The 23,543-nt window shown below is 49.2% G+C and overlaps 1 protein-coding gene across 1 annotated transcript in view; it reads left to right on the forward strand.

Annotated features, from left to right (window-relative positions):
• The window catches only part of PLG (plasminogen), a 44,587-nt gene extending 21,221 nt beyond the window's left edge, over positions 1 to 23,366 (forward strand). The window contains exons 10-18 of the mRNA XM_047769794.1: positions 3,778 to 3,956; positions 5,670 to 5,818; positions 6,922 to 7,015; positions 10,102 to 10,222; positions 12,172 to 12,246; positions 12,851 to 12,988; positions 15,097 to 15,203; positions 22,197 to 22,342; positions 22,962 to 23,366. Coding sequence (XP_047625750.1) covers positions 3,778 to 3,956; positions 5,670 to 5,818; positions 6,922 to 7,015; positions 10,102 to 10,222; positions 12,172 to 12,246; positions 12,851 to 12,988; positions 15,097 to 15,203; positions 22,197 to 22,342; positions 22,962 to 23,123 — 1,171 coding nt within the window. The 3' untranslated portion in view covers positions 23,124 to 23,366. The remainder of the gene's footprint in view (positions 1 to 3,777; positions 3,957 to 5,669; positions 5,819 to 6,921; positions 7,016 to 10,101; positions 10,223 to 12,171; positions 12,247 to 12,850; positions 12,989 to 15,096; positions 15,204 to 22,196; positions 22,343 to 22,961) is intronic.
• The last annotated feature ends 177 nt before the right edge of the window (positions 23,367 to 23,543 follow it).

The raw sequence follows: 23,543 nt of genomic DNA on the forward strand, positions 1-23,543 counted from the left end.
GAGCTGTGGTGTAGGTTGCAGACACGGCTCGGATCTGGCGTTGCTGTGACTCTGGCGTAGGCCAGCAGCAATAGCTCTGATTAGACATCTAGCCTGGGAACCTCCATATGCCATGGGTGTGGCCCTAAAAAGACAAAAGAAAAAAAAAGTCCATTTTAGAAGTAAAAAGTGTTGACAATACTAAATGTGTTGACCCTAAAAACAGGTCAGGTGTATGAAGCAAAAACTGACAGAACTAAAGAGAGAAATACATAAGTCCCCATTATAGTTGGAGATTTTCTCACTTCTCTCTCAGCATAGTTATAAATTCTTCCCAAACAATACAGTAGGACAAGCAGACAAAAAATTCAGAGAGAATATAGACATTTTAGAGAAAAGCATGAACCGATATAACACTAAGCCTAACTGCAGAAGTGCATTCAAGTACATGGAGCAGTCACCAAGGTATACTATATGCTTGGCCTTGAAATAAGTCTCAGTACATCTAAAAGGATTAAAATAATATACAGGTGTCTTCTGACCCAACAGAATTAAATGAGATATAATCATGAAAAATTAAATAACCCATAAGTCAGAAAGGGAATCACAACAGAATTCAGGAATCGGTGATACTAGGAAGAAGATATAAAACTAGAAAACGGGAGAGTCTGGAAACAAACCCATATGTGTACGGTCAATCGATTTTCAATACAGATGACAAAGCAATTCAATAGGAAAAGGACATTTCCCCCCAAATTGTTCTGGAACCAGCTGAGTGTCCTTAGAGGGGAAGAAACCCAAACCTCCCAACTCAAATTCTCTTGAGAAAGCTCTTAGACCTGAAGGTAAAAGCTAAAAGTTAAGCTGAAATATAAAGCTTCTAGGAAAAAACATAAGAGATTATTTTCACAACCTTATGGAAGGCGACCAATTTTTGGATAGGACTCATAAAATGCTATAAAAGAAAAGAATTTTAATTTGGACTTTAATAAAATGAAAACTTCTATTCACCAAGAACATTGTTGAAAAAATAAATAGACAAATCACAGACTGGGAGAAAAAGACTCTCCATGCATCTTTCTGATAAATGGCTTGTATCTGGGGTACAAAAACATCCTTCCCCCTCACCAGTAAGAAGACAGACAAACTAACAAAAATTGGCAAAAGATTTTAATAGCCGTTCTACAGGGAAAGATATGCCAATGGTCAATAAGCACCTGAAAAAAGCTCAACATTTTACCTATCACAGTAATAAGAATTCTAACCACAGTGAGATAGCACCAAAATCCCCAATGGCCATGGCAGTTATTAAAAGACAAACTAACGAGTGGTGCCAAGGATAGGAAACAGCTGCAGTTCTCGTCCCTGATAGCAGGTGTGTAAAATGGGGCAACCCCTTTGGAAATTAGTCCAGTGGTTTTTTTTGTTTTGTTTTATTTGTTTGTTTGTTTGTCTTTCTGCCTTATCTAGAGCACTCCCTAGGGATATGGAGGTTCCCAGGCTAGGGGTTGAATCGGAGCTGCAGCTGTCGGCCTACGCCAGAGCCACAGCAACGCCAGATCCGAGCCTCGTCTGCAGCCTACACCACAGCTCATGGCAACTCCAGATCCTTAACCCACTGAGCAAGGCCAGGGATTGAACCCGTAACCTCATGGTTCCTAGTCAGATTCGTTAACCACTGAGCCACGACGGGAACTCCAGTCCAGTGTTTTCTTATAAAATTAAATGATCTAGCAAAAAGTGACACAGAACTGTAAACCAACTGTACTCCAATAAAAATACAATACAATACAATACAGTACAATACAATGAGCATCTGCCTACACACCTGCAATTCTACTCATGAATATTCACCCAAGGGAAATGAAAATGTAAGTCCACAAAAAGATCTACCAGAGAGTCCTCAGTAGCTTTATTCATAATAGCCCCAAACTTGAGCCCCCTTTAATGGCCATCAAAAAGAATATGAATAAATAATTGATGAGATAATCTTACAATGGAATACTATTCAGTGAGAAAAAGGAACGAGCTACTGATACTCTCAAATAGCATGGATAACGCTCACTTTACTAGGGAAAGAAGTCACACACAAAAGGGAATATACTTGTACGAGTCCATTTATATGACGTTCAGGAAACGGCAAAAGTAATTTAAAGAGATCAATAGTACTTGCCTCGGGGTGGGTGGCAGAGATGGATTTAGCATCACCCAAGGAGGAAATATTCTCTATCACAATAGGAGTGTGGGTTTTACGGGGATGTTTGCTCATCAAAACTCATCAAACGACCCTTAAAAATAGAGAGCAGGACCCTGTTTCGTATGATAAGCTTCTTGGGTTACTCGGAAATCTGCCCACCAGCTGGCATGCTTGAATTGTGGGCCTGGGCCTGAGACTGTGGCTTGTCTACAGCACCCACAGATGCCGTGCTGGATTTCCTTAATACACATGTCGTGCTCTTCAAATGAGCTCAGATAGCCACAGGTCATGGGTCTAAACCAGAAAGAGGATTCTAGAAATGAGAATTGTAAGAGGCTGGGCCAAAGTTCTGGGGTCCAAGTCACCCAAGAAGCCTGGACTCCTCATCAGCTCTGCTCATACCTGGTTGATTCTGACTCAGCCCTCAGACTTCTCCCGCCATCCTTCTGGTCCCGCTGTCCTTCCATCTCATTGGCTTTCTTTGGTCCCCAAGTGGCTGCAGCTGGAAGGTCGTGGCGTTCTTCCCTGTATGCCCCACGATGCACCCTCTAGGAATCTCATCCTGCTGGGAGCTGGTTTTCCAGGAAGGCTTCCACAAGCCTGCGATGCCCCAACTCCCTCAATCTACCTAGGATATTGACAGTAATATTATGACTTTTTGTTTTCACTGTAACTGTGCAGCATTATAGCTACAATATGAGTAAAGAGATTAAAAGGGCTGCCCTGGGAGCGCCATCATCTTGTGCGTCTTTTCTTCCTCGGGGACATAGGTTTTAGTTCCAACTCACATAGCCCTACGTACTCACACACAGAGAGAAATCCAGACATATAAATACATTTGTATGTGCCTAGAAAAAAATATAAAATACATGCTTCAAAATCCATATTGGGGGAGTTCCCTTCGTGGCTCAGTGGTTAACGAACCCAAATAGGAATGATGAGGATGCAGGTTCGATCCCTGGCCTCACTCAGCAGGCTAAGGATCCAGCATTGCTGTGAGCTGTGGTGTAGGTCACAGACACGGCTCGGATCCCACGTGGCTGTGGCTGTGGTGTAGGCCGCCCGCTGAAGCTCTGATTCGACCCCTAGCCTGGGAACTTCCATATGCCTCAGTTGCGGCCCTGAAAAAAGCCAAAAAAAAAAAAAAATCCATACTGATTATCCACGGGGAATGTATTTAACAGGAAAGGAAGATATTTTGATACTTCCTTTTATACATTTATGTATCACTGTTGAGTTTGGGGGGTTTTGATTGTTCATTTTTGTTTTGGGCCTCACCCTGCAATATGTGGACGTTCCTGGGCCAGGGATTCTTACGGGGCCGCAATGGCAGCAACACCAGGTCCTTAACTCACTGAGCCACAGGGGAACTCCCCATTTTAGGGGTTTTTAAAATAAAAATTATAACCTATTTTTTAAAACTCACCCAGTTCTTTAGAAGTTGAGGACCACGTGTGCTTTTGTGATGTTATAATAATAATTGGTATATTTGTCCCTTCATGGAAAATTTTCAGTCACTCTGTTTTACATAATTCAAGGGTGCTGGGGTGTCCCGCAGGTATGCTCGCTTCTCCTGACCTGTACTGTTGTGCAATTTACAGTGGCTTGACAATGAACTACTGCAGGAACCCAGACGCTGATAAAAGCCCTTGGTGCTACACCACCGATCCAAGAGTGAGATGGGAGTACTGCAACCTGAAGAAATGCTCAGAGACAGAAGAGCAGGTCACAAACTTTCCAGCTATTGTGCAGGTTCCCAGTGTAGAGGATCTTTCGGAAGGTGAGAAGTCTGGCCGGACGTCGGTATCCTCGGGTGCTGGGGGATGAGAGATGGTGAAAATCTTATGGATGCAGAAGCTGCGTTGCTGTAGGGACCTGGGGTGCTAGCTGAGTCTGTGACAGGGAAGGTCGCCCCAGCGGGTCCCCTCGGGGACCCTGAGCTGTTATTGCTGGTGTAATGGGGTGGGAGGGTTTTTTTAGGACTTGAAAGCTAATGGGCTGTGAGGGATGGATACAGTTTTGAGCCTGGGTGGATTGAAAGGTGGGTGATGGTGGCACTGGCTGAAATGGAACATTCCAGAAAAGCACGTCTCAGTCGTTCGCATGGAGGAATAGAAATGGCTGGAAGGGCGCCGTATCACTGCAGGGGGAGGGGACAGAAGGGCTGATGTGCCCCCTGCCCCAGCCTGAAAGCCCAGGGGTCCCCCGGCTGCTCTGACCACGTTTGGGTGATCCCAAATCCTCCAGACAGAAGGGACCTCAGTGAGAACTCGGTTTCAAGTAGAGACCCCTGTCCTTCTGGAGGCGGGCGGGCCTCCTCCGAGATGCTGGAGAACGTCACCTACGGTCCCCTCCCGTGCTCCTGCGCACCTGCTGTACACACAGGCCAAGCTCACCTCTCCCCCCACCTTCTGGGTGAGACTTTGGGCGCTGGGCACAGCTGGGTGTGCCTCCTGATTTGACCTGACCTGGCCTCATGTGGTCCTTCCATGAGATGCCCCTCCTTTGGGGACTCATGCTCCCTGGTCCTGGCAAACACGGGAGCATGGACTGCCCAGCACAACCCTGCTCCTTGGCCACGAAGTCCGCTGGCCTAGCTTTGACGTTTTGGATTTTCTCAGGGGCCATCAGGGTGCTGTGCACTGGTCCCCATAAGCCACACATCAAAGTCTCTGAAGGGCTCGAGATGAGGGATGAGCTTGGGGAAGGGACCTCTCTCTCTCTCTCTCTCTCTCTCTTTTTGGCTGTGCCCTCAGTGTATGAAAGTTCTTTGGGCCCGGGATTAAACCCTCAGCACAGCCATGACCTGAGCTACTGCAGTGACAGTGCCAGATCCTTAACCCACGGGGCCACAAGAGGCCTCCTAGTCATTGCTTCATTATCCCTTTCACCCAGAAGGAGTGAGCTCATCGCACAGCTCTGGCTGAAATAGAATGTTTTTATAAAGTCCTTTTCAGAGTTCCCATTGTGGCTCAGGGAGTTAAGAATCCAGCTAGTATCCATGCAGATGCGGCTTAGATCCTTCACCTTGCTCAGCAGGTTGAGGATCCAGCGTTGCTGTGGCTGTGATGTAGGCTGGCAGCTGTACCTCCAATGAGACCCGTAGCCTGGGAACTTCCATACACGGCCCTAAAAAAAAAAAAAATCCTTTTCAACCTTCCCTCTTTTTCTCCATGCGTGTGGAGAGGGAGGTGCTGAGGAGCCATCTAACGGTTCATCGTGACATTGGTGTCACCCCTCAGCTTGTTATCCAACTGATGAGCTTCGTGTCGTGGCCAAAGCTCCCCTTCTAACATCTTGGCTTGTCATGACTTCTGAGCCAGGGGCGCTCCCGGCTACCTTGTTCACAGCGGCATCAATGTCTGCAGGGCACCTGTGCCCCGAGGGATGCGACCGCAGCCTTGTCTCTAATAGAGAGACCTCGCACTGCGGCTTGTGTTCCTTGTCACCCAGGTCTGTGCAGTCCTAGTGACCCCGTGTCTCTCCCCGCCAGACTGCATGTTCGGGAATGGGAAAAGGTACCGGGGCAAGAGGGCCACCACGGTGGCTGGCATCCCCTGCCAGGAGTGGGCTGCCCAGGAGCCCCACAGACACAGCATCTTCACTCCAGAGACAAATCCACGGGCAGGTCTGGAGAAAAATGTAAGTCACCGTGACTCGGACTCTCTTTTGCCTTTTGTTGAACGGTTTTGGCCAACGGCATCGATCCTCTGTTAGAGAAAGGCAGCCCGGCTGAGCTTGGGGACCGGGGCGAGGTTTCAGGGCCCAAGCCTAATCTGACCAGCCTCGGGGTGGGACGGCCAGGGAGCCTGGCAAAGCTCCACGCTTCTTGTCACTTCCCTCTGGGACATTTCCTGCCTGAGTTCATTATCGGGTGCTGTTTCCAGTTTCCAGTGTGCCTTCTCTAGGTTCTGGTGATCAAAGATGAGCTTCCTAACATTTTGGTTGGATGTTTCTAGAAAACAACTGCACGGGCCCTTCGGACTCTGCTAGGGTTTCCCCTAGTCTCACACGCTCTGGGGGTGCTTTCCTCGGGGGGTGGGCGTGTAGAGGGAAAGGAAGACGTCGTCCCGGGCCAGGGGAAGAAGCCATTCCAAAGCCACAGCCAACAAGCATCATGAATGGAAGGCTGAAGTGAACACGGACAAGATGTCACCCACGTCCTCTCCGGCTGGGTCTCGGAGGTCCCCACGGGCAGGAATGGTCCCTGGTGGGGAGGACCGTTTATATTATCTCTACCTCGGAGTTCCCATCATGACTCAGCGGTAATGAACCTGACTAGTATCCACAAGGATGCGGGTTCGATCCCTGGCCTCACTCAGTGGGTTAAGGATCCGGCGTTGTGCTGAGCTGTGGTGTAGGTCACAGACACGTCTTGGATCCGGCGTTGCTGTAGGTCGGCAGCTGCAGCGCCGATTCTACCCCTAGACCGGGAACTGCTGCAAATGTGGCCCTAAAAAAATAAAATAAAATTATCAAACCCCCTGAGGGTCTTCGCCCTTCCTCCGGGAGAGCGGCCGCATGGCTGGAGCGCCTTGTGGGCAAGGAGACATGACCCATTCCATGCTATGCATCAGAGGCTCCACAAGCATCCTAAAAACTAACTTTGCCCCCTCCCTTCCAAAGGAACCTGACCTTCCATGGTCCAAAAACAACAGTGGGATAAGCGCCTGTCCTCGTGGTCCCTTCTCTGCCCTCTTCTGCCCCGTGTGTACCACCCCCTGCACACCTGCCTCTTTTTGCAGTACTGCCGTAACCCTGACGGCGACGACAACGGTCCCTGGTGCTACACCACAAACCCACAAAAGCTCTTTGACTACTGCGACGTCCCTCAGTGTGGTAAGTGGCCTTCTTCCAAAGAAGGGCAGTTATCATCCCCTTAAAATGGATCAGCAAGCCTCAGCTCGGGCTGAGTGCTTTGGGGCCAGAGAGGGTGCCCTCTCCCCAGAGTGCGCTCTTCATCATGGGCCTCTAGAATCTGTGCTACGCGGGGCCTCATTGGTTAGGCACCGCCCCCCTTTCCTTCGATGTTTTGAATACAATACGTACAAAATCCTCCAGAAGAGGAAGCTTAGCAGCAATCTAATCAGACTTTGGACAGCTCCACCGAACGCGCTGATGGCTGCTGGGGGATGCATGAAAAACAAACTGATAGTCACCCCGATCTGAAGTCTTCTCCTTTAGCAGCTGAGAAGTAAGAAAGAAACGACAAACAGCAGGAAACAGCTCCACATATGAGGTGCATTGTAAACCTGTAAATTATCATCCTAAGAATTCGATGAAAAGTAACGGGGCTCTTTACTAAGCCCCGACTTCCTTTTATCCTAAAATGACTATTCATTGGCCATGCATCAGCCAGATAACTTTGGGAAAGCTTGTCTGGAGTTCCCACTGTGCCACGGCATCTGTGGGGTAGGTCGCAGCTTCAGCTCGGATTTGATCCCTGGCCTGGGAACTTCTGTGTGCCACGGGTGTGGCCGAAAGAGAAAAAAAGAGAGAGAGAAAGTTTGTCTGTGTTCTTTCCTCGTTTCTCTGAGACTTTTCTAGGGAGTGAGAGGCTTGGATCAGGGGAAGGGGAGTTGGTTTTGGTTCTGAAAAGTCTGGGATAACAAGTCCTCGGTAGGTCTGGAGAGCAACGGAACCACTCTGGTTCGGGCCTTATTTTACTGTTTGCTGAGCCACCTTTGCAGACAGGATCTGGTTCCCTGGAATCAGCCTGGACTTCTTTGGTGGTTTGGTGGCATGCGCTTGTGTCTGCCACTCAGAGGGACAGGCCGGAGGGGAGACGGTGCGGCTACAAGGCCGCTCGGGTCCACATCTGGAGGTTTGGGAGGCTGTTTGGGGAAGGGCTTAAGAGCATGGGAGCCACACTGTCAGGGTCTGCTTTGGGGCCACTCTGGGACAGCCGGGAGGAAGGAGTGACCGGGTGACAGAGGATTCTGCTGGTTGTTGTAACTGTGCTCTCTGGACTTAGGGGGAGTTTATAGCTGCCGTCCATGGCTGTGGCTGGGACTCGTGCACCTCTGATTCCCTTGGAAGAGCAGTGCATCCCAAGTGCAGCCCTCGGCCACCACTGGCCCTCTAGGCTTCTCAAGTGTGAGTCGAGCCTGGGACCCCCTCCGTCCTCCACCCCCGTGCAGGAAAGAGGTTTGCAGATCAGAGCAAGTGATCTGATCACATGCCCACATCGTGATGGAATGGGGGACCCCACAGTCTGCTGGAAAAATCCTTTTTCTATCCCTTCTTCTTTCTTCCGTCTCTACGAACCTGATTCTTTTCCGTCAGGTTCATAGAGCTCCCCGACTCGGGCGAGGATGCCGCAACGGCAGAAGAGGCTATTTCCTTTGATGTCTGCGCCCTGAAGTTTGTCTCCTACCTCCCCGGAACATCTCTGGGGCCTCTGCTGAACTTCCCAGTGTCACAGCTCACATTCCCATCCATTAGAATACAAAGATGACAGACCCCAGCTACGTCCTTCTATCTAGCGTTCAGAGCAAAGCCTGGCATGCCCCAGGCATGATATATATTTGAATACATATTTGGGTAAATAAATGAATGCAATCTCAAATCATAATTCCTCCAATATGTCAGGTCAGTGCTTCAAAGGGGGACTGTCCCAAGTTAAGGGGGTTTGGGTATGTGGGTGCTTCTATGGTTTGGGCTAACTTCATTCAGATTTTTCAGAATGAGATAGCTCTTTGAAGTAGGACTTTTTTTTTCCTACGTTATTTTCATTTTCTTTCTCTCTCTCTCTCTCTCTTTTTTTTTTGTCTTTTTTGTCTTTTTAGGGCCTCACCCACGGCATGAGGAGGTTCCCATTCTAGGGGTCGAACTGGAGCTGCAGCTGCCTGCCTACACCACAGCCACAGCAATGCAGGATCCGAGCCATGTCTGCAATCTACATCACAGCTCACGGCAACACCGGATCCTTAACCCACTGAGCGAGGCCAGGAATCGAACCCATGTCCTCAGGGATACTAGTCAGATTTGCTTCCACTGCTGAGCCCCAACGGGAACTCTGTTTTCTCTCTTTTCAAAAAAAAATGTTTATTGCTCATTGTCTGAGAATTTTTGGGTTTCCTTTATTTAAGAGAGAAATTTCCTAACAATCATTTTTCTTAAAATTTCCAAACTTGACATTATTTGTAATTCACATGGAAAACTTATCTTTAAAATGAAAAAGTACCTTGATTAACTTTTTAGGCTACATGTAAACTTCTTTAAGCAGCACACCTGAAAAATTTGTGTAAATTTTCTGTGTTATTGAAACAAATGGCACCTTGCAAATTGCACAAGCAATAGCATTAAGTAAAACAATTTGAAATCAGAGCTGTATTCTGTTCAGCCCAATATTCCGCTTCTCAGTTTTACTAAGTATAGTTTTTGTATAGTTTTTCTCTTTAATATTTACTTCAGAAATTGAAAGATGCCCACTTTACACCTAATTTTATTTATTTATTTCATTTCATTTCATTTTAATTTTTCTTTTTACGCCACACCCGCAGCATATGGTAGTTCCCAGGCTAGGGGTCCAATCCGAGCTGTAGCTGCCAGCCTACACCACAGCCACAGCAATGCAGGCTCTGAGCCATGTCTGTGACCTACACCACAGCTCATGGCAATGCCAGATCCTTAACCCACTGATTGAGTCCAGGGATCGAACCCACGTCCTCACAAACACTGCATTGGGTTCTTTTTTTTTTTTTTTTTTAGTACTTGTATTTTCTTGAAAGAAAAGAGTTCTGTCTTACCTACCACCACTTTTGAAACTTAGAAAAAGTCTTTCAAAAGATACTTGTAATTTTACAATTTAGTTCAGGGCTTGAGATGTCAGAAATTCAGTGCTTTTGCTGTGAGCTGTGACTTTCTCATGAGTGGCTCTTGTTCACGTCTTCAGATGCAAATTTTCCCCCCTTTTGCCCCAGTAACCTCTTCATTTGATTGCGGGAAGCCCAAGGTGGAGCCAAAGAAGTGTCCTGCGAGGGTGGTAGGTGGATGCGTGTCCATCGCACACTCCTGGCCCTGGCAAATTAGCCTTCGATCCAGGTAACAGCCTTTCCAGAAACAATTTGTTCCATCTTCTCTGTAAGCCCTGCAAACCCTTTCTACAACCGCGCTAAATCCACACAGCTTTGTATGTGTAACTGCCTCTAAGTTCTCTTCAGGAGGAAGGCAAATGATAGAAATAAAAAACCTTTTTCTATGTTCTTTTTAAAATTGAAGTATAGTTGCCGTGCAGTAAAAGTTACAGGTGTGCAGTATAGTGATTCACCGTTTTTAAAGGTTATATATACTCCATTTATAGTTATTATAAAATATCAACTGTATTCCCCGTGTTATAAAACATATCTTTGTAGCTTATTTTATTTTATTTTTTGTTTTCTTGACATTTCTTGGGCCACTCCCGCGGCATATGGAGGTTCTCAGGCTAGGGGTCGAATCGGAGCTGTAGCCACCAGCCTACGCCAGAGCCACAGCAACGCGGGATCCGAGCCACATCTGTGACCCACACTACAGCTCAAGGCAACGCTGGATCCTTAACCCACTGATCAAGGCCAGGGATCAAACCCGCAACCTCATGGTTCCTAGTCGATTCATTACCCACTGAGCCACCACGGGAACTCCCTTTGTAGCTTATTTTATACCAATCAGTTTGCACCTCTTGCTCCCGCACCGCTATCCTGCCCCTGCCCCTTCCCTCTCCCCACTGGAAACCACCAGTTTGTTCTCTGCATCTGCGGGCCTGCTTTTTGTTGTCGTCGTTACCTCTGTGCTATGTTCTTTAGCTTGAAAACAGTCCGAGTTAGAACTTTTTCCTTGACCCGAGCAGCTGTCATCAAAACGTGTAGATGTGGTAATTTACCCTACGATCCAATATTGCTGGAAAAGTAGCAAAGATGCCTCGAGGGTCTCTAGAGATGCCCACTGCCGCTTTGCAAAACAAAGAGAAAGGGATATTTTTAGAAACGAGACCCCTGAGGGGTAGAGACAAAATTACATCCCAGATACAGAGTCTCTCTCTCTTTAGTTTGGTGAATTACCGTATTTAATCAAAGGGTGTCCACCCCCTTCGCAAACACATCTGCCTCAGGGCAGCTCAGGGTCGCCACAAAGTAAGAGCCATCAGTCCGCATCCTACCGGCCCCATTGCAGCGGCATTCGTCTTTTAATAAGTCCGTTTTCCGGGGCCTCCTTTAAAGCAGGGGCGAGAAACAGGCTAATCTGCCTGTGGGTATTGCTGCCTCGCCGCAGTCCTGCACCAGTGCGCTTGCGCTCACCATCGCGCCTCCATCTTTCCTTGAGAGATGCTGTGGATAAACTTGGTTCCAGGGTATTTCGTTCTGCGGTGGTGTTGGCTTCTCTTTTCTTTGCCTTGTCATTTACTAACTCCTTCCTCTACAGACCCTTCGCCTTTCACGTATTTCATATCCCCTCATCCCCAAGCTGCGCGGTGGGCTCTTTCCTGATTGACCCTTGCCCTGCTCGCCACCATTCACTTACTACTGGTGCCCTTTTCATTATGATGGGCTCTGAGCGGCTCACAAATATTTTATGAGCTACCTGGTGCCTAAGTGGTAATGATTTAGGGGACTTCCCCAAAGCGAACTTTCTTAGGTAAATTAGCTGATGCCTGTGAGTTGTGGCCATTCAGAACCTCATACTCCTGGAAGAACGACTCATTGGGTCTTGCCTAGATCTTGTCAAAAAGAAGGAGACTTCAAGGAGCTGGAGTCCAGGGCCAAAGGGTGAAAACCACGGACGTGGGAGCCATGGGGGTTTGCTCCCCGGGGGACAGCACTCTCCAGCCACCTCCCAGAGTAGAGTGGGTGACCTGCAGAGCCCGCCCCGTGAAGCTCCTCCCACCCCTGTGATGCGCTGGTAGCTTTGTCCCTTGGGACCTTAGCGGTATCAAAGTGGAGTGAACACTTCTCTCTGGCTTCCTGTAGACTAAATCATCAGATTTGAGCTAAAATTCTGGCACATTTTCCTTCTAGGTACGGACGGCACTTCTGCGGAGGCACTTTAATATCCCCGGAGTGGGTGCTGACTGCTAAGCACTGCCTGGAAAAGTATGTTTAGGGGAAAACTGATGCTGAGACTCACTTGTCTTAAAGGCTTCCTGCCGCCTCTCGCCTCTCTCCTTCCGTTTCCTTGTCTTCTCCCCTCCCGCCCTTCCCTCCTCTCTCCTCCACTCCTGTCGTCTTTCTCCCTCCCCCCTCCTTCCCTCCTTCCTTCCTTCCATGGCAGTGACACTGGGGACCAGGGAATGGATGTGAAGGAGCCTGAGGCACAACTGTCAGGGCCACTAGAGAGGAGAGGGTGTTTTTAGAGAAACCAAGCAGACTGACCCCGTTCTGGCAGGTTGCAGGATCCGTGGCAGGACGGGTCCTTCACCAGGAGAGGGGTCCAAGTCCCCAGTCCCCTGACAAGGGTGTCTGTCCCTGTGCTGCCTTTGGCCCTTGTTTCATTCTTCCTCTGTGGGCAGGCCCAGAGCAGCCCCGAGAATGTTCCAGAGTGGACAGGTTCAGGTAAACTGGGACTTTTGTTTCTTGCCATACAGCGATTTCTGATTAGAGATAGCAGAGCGGGGAAAAGATACAAGGTTTATGGCTCCCAAGGGCCCCGACGAAGGGCTGGCCTCTATTTTGCTCCTAATGTCATTGTCTTCTCTAGGTCCTCAAGTCCTTCATCATACAGGGTCATTTTGGGTGCACACGAAGAGTACCGCCTTGAAGGTGTTCAGGAAATAGACGTGTCCAAGCTGTTCAGGGGGCCCTCTCCTGCGGACATAGCCTTGCTCAAGCTGAGCAGGTACTGTTTGCCTCTGGCTTCCACCCTCCGAGCTGTGAGAACATTTGCTCAAGGCTGGGTTTTAGGGGCCACAACAGAATGGGGGGCGGGGAGGGGTGGCACTGTCTAGGGCCCCCAAGGCTTTGGGCTTTGGGAAGAGTGTTGACCTTCGCCTGGCCTCTGCCCTCCCTGCCTCGTCCTAGCCGTCATCATCGTCATGACAAAGGGACCGTGACTCAGTTTCCCCATGTGGACAAAGAGCAAGTTCAAACCTGAGGTAGAGTCACCCCTCAAATGCTCTCCCTTCACGCTCCCCCGTCTGCTAATAGCTGTTCATAATCAGAGGATTATTCAGTTATTCCAGGTTGATTCCCTTTTCAGCGTAATAATGTACATGGGGAATCATTTGAGATCATGTGTTTCAAAGCACTTGGAGAAGGCCGTGTGAACACACACACACACTCACAGGTGCAAATCCTTCCTTTTCCGCTTGGCTTTTCTGTATCCTCTTGCAATGGTGTTTGATGAAGCCTGACAAAAAATGATGAATTTGTTTATGTCACTTAAAGTTAGCAGTATTTGGAAACAGGTCCCAGCAGAGACAGCTAAGTAAACAGACAGCTATTTTGAGAAGAGGCGCAGTTGGGAGAGTCGGCAGGGTGCACAGAGCTCAGTAGCTGTGCCTGGTGGATTCCACGTAACACTGGGGTGGCGGGGATGGGGCTGGGGATGGCCAGGCCAGCGCAAGGCCAGCGGTCAGGCGTCTGAGTGGGGCCTGCTGGGTCTAGTCAGAAACACTTCACACATTTTCTGGGTCAGTAAACGCAGGAGTGCCTCCCTGGGGGGTTTGGACACACTCTAGAAAGGGAAGAAAGGGCTGAGCCTAAAAGAATAACTGATTCTTCTCTTTCTTCCATGGCCTCTGGGGCCATCAGGAAGCTCTGATCCTTGAACAAATAATTTAATGGAGTTCCAATCGTGGCTCAGTGGAAATGAACCCGACGAGTGTCCATGAGGATGCGGGTTTGATCCCTGGCCTTGCTCAGTGGGTTAAGGATCCAGCGTTGCCATGAGCTGCTGTGTAGGTAGCAGATGTGGCTCGAATCTGGCGTTGCTGTGGCTGTGGTGTAGGCTGGCAGCTGCAACTCCATTTCCGGCCCCAGCCTGAGAACTTCTATGTGTTGCAGGTGTGGCCCTAAAAAGCAAACAACAAAAACAAAAACAAAAAACCAATAATAATTTAGTAAACTTGGGGTCCCGGATGTGTTCTCTGCTGGACTGATACATATGAGCTTTTGGGTCCCCCACACCCCAAGAGTCTGAGGCGCTGGCATTTCATAGGGGTCCCTACGATGTGACATCAGTGGGTCACTCCATGTGAGGGGCTGGGTCTGTTCTGCTCCCAGCCTCCAAGAGGATGTGTCTGCTTCAGAGTCGGAGGCGTGATGACTCTTCATCAAAATAGGGCATTTTTTCACCTCCGATGGTTTTTCTGCTTGAACTTACTAAAAACAATCAAGCCTAAAAATCGAGGTTCTAAGGCTTGATTCCCTGGAATTCGAAGGCACGTGAAGGGTCTTTGAAAACAAGGCTACTTTGCTTATGCCAGGTGCTTCCTTTCCATCATCTTTCATTGGGTGCCTAGCGTGATACCGGATTCTTAGAGCCATGCTGCTGTAACATTTATGGGTGAGGGATCTGAGGACCCAAAGATGGAGCAGCTTGCTTGTGGCGACACAAGGCACTTGCTATAATGAAAGCCCTGTGATTGTATGTCTGCCGGGCAGGCCACCTACTGATGGACACTCTCTTAACTTGCTCTAGAAGCGTGTGCCTGATAGAAAATGTCCACAGGGCCGGCATCGACGTGAAAAGTCTCTGTCGTCCCTGCCCCCACCTCTAGTTTCTTGTCCACACCTGGCGTCTTGCTAACAACACATTCTATTTGTTTGGTTCATAAGATTCGACAGGCAGTCCTGAGGGTGAAAAGCAAAGCCAGGAAATAACCAGCTTGGAGGGGTCCAGGGCTTTGGGACAGGTGGCATCTTCTTGTGGTGGCCAGCGGATAAATGGCAGACGTCACGGACGAGCAGGGCAGTCAAATGGAACATGTGGTGTTGTCCTTTCAGCCCTGCCATCATCACTGACAAGGTAATCCCGGCTTGTCTGCCAGCCCCGAACTATGTGGTCGCCGACAGGACAGCGTGTTACATCACTGGCTGGGGAGAAACCAAAGGTAAGCCAAGCTCCGTGATTCCCACGAGGGGCTGCGTTTGACCTGCAGCCTGCAGGAGAAAACCTGCTTTTGCACCAATTTCTATCAGTGAATGAGGTCCACCCCCTACAGGCTCTGGGCACCTGCCTCTGTCTCCATAATGAGTCATCAGGGGACATGGACAGAGGGAGGGCTAGTGTTCCTTGGAGACTCTTAACCCATAAATTCGATGTTAGCGTTGTGTTGCCAGGTAAGGAGGGTTTTCACACAAGCCCAAGAATTAAGGGTGTTGGATTATTTTTCACAGCACGTTGATCGCACAGAATCCAGTTGGGGCAGAAGGACAGCTGAGGGGAAGAAGGAAAGATCCCAGTTCTAGGCTGGTCTTTGGCCTTGGCCGATGGGGGGGAGGGGGGGAGAGGAAACATTTGTGCAGGACCCCGTATCAGCGCCTGACCTCTGTTGGGGAATCCCTCCTCCCCTTTGCGGTTTGCCCTGCATCATATCTTTATCGTCATTATTATTTCCTTCAGACTAGCAACAGTGTAGAATGTACTAGATCTCTGCCTCACTTTCTCAGAGGTGTTGGTGAGGCCTCGGAGTGGGAGGGAGAAGCCCTGGAAAATCATTCTGACTCTGCCACTAGCTGGGCAGACCAGTCGGGTCACCTTACCTCTTTGTACCGTTCGGCTTCTGAGCCATCACCTGTAAAATCAGTGTATTCCGGAGTTCCCGTCGTGGCGCAGTGGTTAACGAATCCGACTAGGAACCATGAGGTTGCGGGTTCGGTCCCTGCCCTTGCTCAGTGGGTTAATGATCCGGCGTTGCCGTGAGCTGTGGTGTAGGTTGCAGACGCGGCTCGGATCCCGCGTTGCTGTGGCTCTGGCGTAGGCCGGTGGCTACAGCTCCAATTCGACCCCTAGCCTGGGAACTCGACCCCTAGCCTGGGAACCTCCATATGCCGCGGGAGCGGCCCAAGAAATAGCAACAACAACAACAACAACAAAAAAAGACAAAAGACAAAAAAAAAATCAGTGTATTCCCATTGCTGTCTCCCTGGTAGTCTTCGGCATAAGCTTTCACTTGAAGAAAGGTTTTCGGACTTTAAAAAAGAAACGACTGGTCTCGATCATTTTAAGATTATCTTCCTTCTCGTTGCCCTTTTCCTACCATGTTTAAAACCTGGCCTCTTGGATGTCCCGGGTCCCCTTTCTGCAGGTGGAATCTGTGAGCCTTGAGGGGCAGGAGGGGGACACTTGGCAAAGGAAGGGTCACTGTGGATGTGCCGAGGTCTTGTATTATAAAAAATGTAAATGCCACAAGACCCCGAGAGTTGGATATTTTCGTTCCGCTCTTGCAAAGAGGGATCCCGGCTCAGAGAAGGTGCAGGGCAGTAGCGGAACCCTTGGTCGTGGTGGGGGGCAGGGGGGCAGACAGACCTGAGTCCAAGTCCCAGCTCCTACTTCTTAGCTCCAGATCCGAAGAAAGGGCACAAACTCTTCTTGCACCTGTTCCTCAGCTGGAAAATGGGCTGCAGGGCCGTGCTGGGGACAGTGGGCGCGTGTGCGGAAGGGGATGCTGAGGCCTGTTAATGGCAGCGCGCACGTGCTCCCGTGCAACCCTCTGCAAGTGGCTGCAAATCCAAGGCATAAAGGGGAGATTCTTAGTGAGCTGCCAAGTCTGCTGGCTCATATGATGGCCCTGGCCCAGTCCTTCTCCCTCCAGGAGGTGGGCACCTTTTTTGACCAAAGCAGCTCTGATGGCGCAATGGCTGCCCTCCTGCTCATCACTGGGCGGGAGGAGTACGGGGCTGCTCCTTTAGGCGCCTGCCCGCAATAGCCTGCCTGGCTCTGATAGGCGCGATGGGTCATGTGCATGCTGTCAACCTATCCCCGATGCTCAGACCTGTGTCCCCTCCTCAGAGATGCCCACTCCCACCCAGGTGGGGCAGTGAGGTGGGGCAGGAATCCTTCCACAGGACGATGAGAGGTGGGGTGAAAGGCTTCTCCGTAGCCAGAAAACCAACAGATGTTCTCCACAATATCTAACTGATTAAAGCATGGACTTAAAATTATACAGCTCTGGGTGTGAGTCCTCGCCCTGGCCTCTTCCATGGGATGTTAGGAAATCATTTACCCTCTCCATGCCTCAGTTTCCTCATCTGTACCACCCTATAAGGTCATTGTGAGGATGAAGATAATGCCTAGGAAGGGCTCAGTGCTGCGGAGATGATATTTTAGCAGCTCCTGTGCTTCTTCTGTGACCACCACCACCACCATCCCCACCACCACCACCATCATCTCCACCATCATCCCCATCATCACCACCATCATCACCACCATCATCACCACCATCATCATCACCATCATCACCACCATCATCCCCATCATCACCAACATCATCACCACCATCATCCCCACCACCACCACCATCTCCACCATCATCCCCATCATCACCACCATCATCACCACCATCATCACCACCATCATCATCACCATCATCACCACCATCATCCCCATCATCACCAACATCATCACCACCATCATCCCCACCACCACCACCATCTCCACCATCATCCCCATCATCACCACCATCGTCACCACCACCATCACCACCATCATCATCACCATCATCACCACCATCATCCCCATCATCACCACCATCGTCACCACCACCATCACCACCATCATCACCATCATCACCACCATCATCCCCATCATCACCAACATCATCACCATCATCCCCATCGTCTTCAACATCACACCACCATCATCACCACCACCATCTTCACCACATCATCACCACCATCACCATCGTCTTCAACATCACACCACCATCATCACCACCACCACTATCATCACCCCACCACCATCATCACCCCCACCACCATCACCATCATCATCCTCACCATCACCACCACCACCACCACCATCATCACCACCACCATCACCACCATCATCATCACCATCATCACCACCACCATCACCACCATCATCATCACCATCATCACCACCATCATCCCCATCATCACCACCACCATCACCACCATCATCACCACCATCATCACATCATCACCATCATCACCACCATCACCATCATCACCACCATCATCACCACCATCATCCCATCATCACCATCATCACCACCATCATCACCACCATCATCTTCACCACATCATCACCACCATCACCATCATCTTCAACATCACACCACCATCATCACCCCACCACCATCATCACCCCACCACCATCATCACCCCACCACCATCACCATCATCACCACCACCATCACCACCACCATCACCACCATCATCACCACCATCATCATCCTCACCATCATCACCACCATCATCATCCTCACCATCACCACCATCATCATCACCATCATCACCACCATCATCACCACCATCACCACCATCATCACATCATCACCACCACATCACCACCATCATCCCCATCATCACCAACATCATCACCACCATCATCCCCACCACCACCACCACCATCTCCACCATCATCCCCATCATCACCACCACCATCACCACCATCATCACCGCCATCATCACATCATCAACCATCATCACCACCATCACCATCATCCACCACCATCATCACCCACCATTCCCAGCATCACCATCATCATCCCCATCATCACCCACCATCATCACCACCATCATCACATCATCACCATCATCACCACCATCACCATCATCACCACCATCATCACCACCATTCCCATCATCACCATCATCACCACCATCATCACCACCATTCCCGTCATCACCATCATCATCCCCATCATCACCACCATCATCACCACCATCATCACATCATCACCATCATCACCACCATCACCATCATCACCACCATCATCACCACCATTCCCATCATCACCATCATCACCACCATCATCACCACCATCATCTTCACCACATCATCACCACCATCACCATCATCTTCAACATCACACCACCATCATCACCCCACCACCATCATCACCCCACCACCATCATCACCCCACCACCATCCATCCACCCCCACCAACCATCACCATCATCACCCTCACCATCACCACCACCATCACCACCACCATCACCACCATCATCATCACCATCATCATCCTCACCATCATCACCACCATCATCATCCTCACCATCACCACCATCATCATCACCATCATCACCACCATCACCACCACCACCATCACCACCACCATCACCACCATCATCATCACCACCATCACCACCATCATCTCCACCATCATCCCCATCATCACCAACATCACCATCGTCTTCACCACCATCACCATCATGATCAACCCCCCCCGCCACTGCTATCACTATCATCAGCAGACATCACAAAGCCCATGTGTAGCTGAGCCCTGATGAAACCCAGGCCTGCCAGATGCCCCCAAGCCCATTCACTCTTTCGTCGGTCTCACCGGCCACCCACACGTCTCTGAACACCAGCCTGCAGCAGGCGCCCCCGGCTCTCCAGGCCTCATCTGAATGTCTAACTGAGAAAATGATTCTCAATATATTCATTGGACCAGGAGTCACAAAATAGGAGTCAAGTCTGTTTATCAAGTTTCTGTACGTCACAATAATGCCATCAAATCAAGGTCCTCGGCCTGCCTTTGTGAGGTCACAATTCTCCCCTTCAGTCTCTAGACGTTCCCTGACTTCCCTCTTCCAAAGCAAGGGAGTGCTGATGTCGAGGCGGTCGTTCAGGTCAGCCCTTCATCAGCAATCGCTGGCCACTTTCAGGGACCTGCTTCTTCCTCCCCTCCACCACATCCCTAGGTTACCTGGGGCACCTGAGGCCCTTAGAAATGCCATCTCCACTGTGGCCACGGGGTGGCAGCACCACTGCACAGACCACAAGGACGTCCCCTCCATGAATGGATTTGTCCCTATCATCATATTGTCTCCTTTGCTCAGAAAGCAGATTTAAGAACCAGATACTTGAATAAACTACTTTTCAGCAAAAAACAAAAGCGAAAACAAAAACCAACTTCGAGAAAGGCTGCTCCCTCCTCCTAGCCACTCAATTCAAGTAACACACCTGTCAGCCAGTGCTTCTGTGGCCAGGACCGTCCTCCCAGGGGCTCTAAGCAGCCAGCGCTGGGACAAGTCCCTCCTTTCCTCTTAGTGCTGCTGCCACCTCCAGGTGGAGGGTAAGTTTTCCAAACGCAAGTTCACGCAAAGTCTCTGGAGGAGAAATGCTACCTTCTTTCTTGGCCGTTCCATGCTGGCAAGACAAACATTTTGCAAGACCCGTGAAAGCTGGGCTTGCAAAATCGGAAAACTGGATTATTTGTGAAAAGCATACTGAGACCTATCTGGGTGTGTCCATCTGGAAGACATCATTTCTCCTTGTGATTTTGCAAGGGTTCTGTTTCCATTTGCCAAAGTGGAAAAGCAGTTTTTCCTCACACACGAAAGAAATACAGTGAGTGAAATAAATGCATAGATGAATGTTCACTGTCCCTAATTGGAAAAGAAAAGTAGACGAGGAAATGAATGAAGGACGCGCTCTGCCGTTTACATTAAGAAATATTTTTAAAATAGTAGAAACCACGTACTCAGAAGGGTGTTGCGTGGCGATTTTTCCCCCCAGTGGCATTTGACACGGTTACACCCTTTTAGAAAACAGTTGGCAATGCTATTGAGAGCCATAAATGTGTCTATATAATCTCTGGGACTTCAGACTTAAGAAAATACTAAGGAATATGAATAAACTGTATCAACAAAGACATGATGGGTTGAGAGCAGCTGTAGGAGCCAATGAGCCTGGTGGTGAAGAATTTGAACAATCATTGCAGACCCAAGTTCAAATCCCAGTTCTCCCACTTACTTGCTCTGGGTGATCTTGGGCCAAATACACACCCTCCCTCAGCCTCCGTGTCCTCACTGTACGATAGGAATGTCACACGTGCCTAGGTCATCGGGCTATTGTCAGGATTAAAGGGCCTGCACACATCATGAGTGGTGCCTGAGAAGGATCTCAGTAAATGACAGTTCCGCTGCTTCTTTTTATGTTGTGGTAAAAAAAAATCTAAAATGGAAAATGACTCTTGACCTGTTCTGCACAGGACAGTGCTGTGGCCTTGAGTCCCTTCACAATGCTGTGACATCACCGCTGTTTACAGAACCCTTGCCCCAACCCAGAAGGAAACCAAGCCTGCGAAGTGGTCACCCCCCCAATGTTCATGATAAAGATCATAGCATTATGAAAGTCCTTATGCTATAATGTTGTATGAAAAAGATGTGCAATATAAGTAGTAGAAGAAGCATTTAAAAATCCTGAAAGAGAAGACACAAAAATAGCAGCGCCAGCATTTCTAAATCCCTCCTATTGATTGATTGATTGATTGATTTAGGCCTCACCTGCAGCCTATGGTTCCCTGGGCCGGGGATCAAACCTGCACCAGCAGCTACCTGAGCCATCAGATCCCTCACTTGCTGCACCACAGCAGTAACTCCTCAATCCCTCTTTATATATGAAAAATAAATTTCCTTTTTTTTTTTTTTTTCTTTTTTGGCTGCCCTGGCCATATGGAGTTTCTGGGCCAGGGGTCAGATCTGAGCTGAAGTTTTGACCTATGCTGCAGCTGCAGCAACAACAAATCCTTAACCCATTGTGCCAGGCCAGGGATCGAACTTGCATCCTGGTGTTCCAGAGATGCCGCTGATCCCACAGTACCACAGCGGGAACTCCAAAAATAAATTTCTTTAGTGTTAGGAAAAAAACCCCGAAAACCAAAAAATGGCAACACAAACAAACCTCAGCCCAGATTAAATAAGTCTAGGTCTTGGGAACATGAAATCTTAATGTTTATACTCAAGGGTCAAAAAAAAGAGAAGAATTCTAGTAGTATTGGGAACTGAATCCTTGCTTTATCCACCCTCACGGACAAACAAGAGATCTGTCACTGCTGCTCTGTTATCCTGGAAGTTTCATTTGAACATGAATTCAATCCAGTAAGCATGCCTCTAAACTGTTTTAAATACAGGCACGTACGGCGAAGGCTTCCTCAAGGAAGCCCGGCTGCCCGTGATTGAGAACAAAGTGTGTAATCGCCAAGAGTATCTGAACGGGAGGGTCAGCCCCAACGAGCTGTGTGCGGGGCACCTGGCTGGAGGCACCGACAGCTGCCAGGTAGGAAGAGACTAAAGGGAGCCAAGTCCGTCTCGTGGGGGCCTCTTTTGGCCCCTGAGACATCGCAGCCCCTAAAAGGCAACGGTGTCAATGGAGGGCTACTGTCTGGATGTCACCCAGAAACCTTTTAGGTGTGTCTCCGAAAGCTGATTCGGATCCTCTAAGGAGGTTTCTTGGGCCTTGCCTTCCAGATGGGCTGTAAGGGCCACAGCCCGCGCACCTGCCTCTGGGAGGGCACCAGCGGGTGGGACCAGGACGCCGGGACATGGCCTTTCCAGTAGGGAAGGGAGGTCGGCGTAAGACGGAGACCCCCTGCACCTCTTTTCCACCTCCGCTCTCCCTAAAAGAAACCCCAAGGCTTTGGACGGATGAGTACGGTTTTCCTGAGGGATTCCCCTCCCCCACCCCTGGAAACACCAAATGGTCTGGTTTTGTTGAATAGACTTTGCCACGTGGACTAAGCGCAGCAGATGTTCGAGCATTACGTCACTAGGTCCCCTTTCGACTGGAAAGGAGTGTTCAAAGAGTGGGAAAACGGGCATGTGGGGAGGAAGGATGCTATCCCATCATGAAAAGGATGCAAGCTTAATCCTTCATGGCTTTTCTCCTCCCTCTACAGGGTGACAGCGGAGGGCCTCTGGTGTGCTTTGAGAAGGACAAATACATTTTACAAGGAGTCACTTCTTGGGGTCTTGGCTGTGCGCTCCCCAATAAGCCTGGTGTGTATGTCCGTGTTTCAAGGTTTGTTACTTGGATTGAGGAAATAATGAGAAGTAATTAATTCGATGGGAAACAGCGGGAAGTCTCAAGGGATCTGGAAGCTGGACCTTGCGCAGGGAATTCAGCTCAGAAATAATTGACACTAATCTAAATGAGGCACTGTCCTTAGCTACCATCTACTGGCACATTTTTGTGTGTGTGTATTGTTGTGGATAACTTTTTCCTGCCCATGGACTGCTGGATTCTCTAATAATAAGGCAATGCAGCTATGACACTTGTTGAAAATAAACTGTACTTCCTTTAACGTTTTGATTTTCATCGTTGTCATTTCCTCATTCATTCTGCCCATTTTAAACGAGGTCACTCTTCAAGACTTGAGCGATCTGGTTCTTTTTCAGAAGCATAGAGAACTAGGAAGCCTGTAGGATCAGTAAGTCACCCTTATATTTACTTTTCGCCGGAAGATGCCTTGACACACAGC

This window comes from Phacochoerus africanus, chromosome 2, assembly GCF_016906955.1.
Source record: "Phacochoerus africanus isolate WHEZ1 chromosome 2, ROS_Pafr_v1, whole genome shotgun sequence".
NCBI classification, from domain to species: domain Eukaryota; kingdom Metazoa; phylum Chordata; class Mammalia; order Artiodactyla; family Suidae; genus Phacochoerus; species Phacochoerus africanus.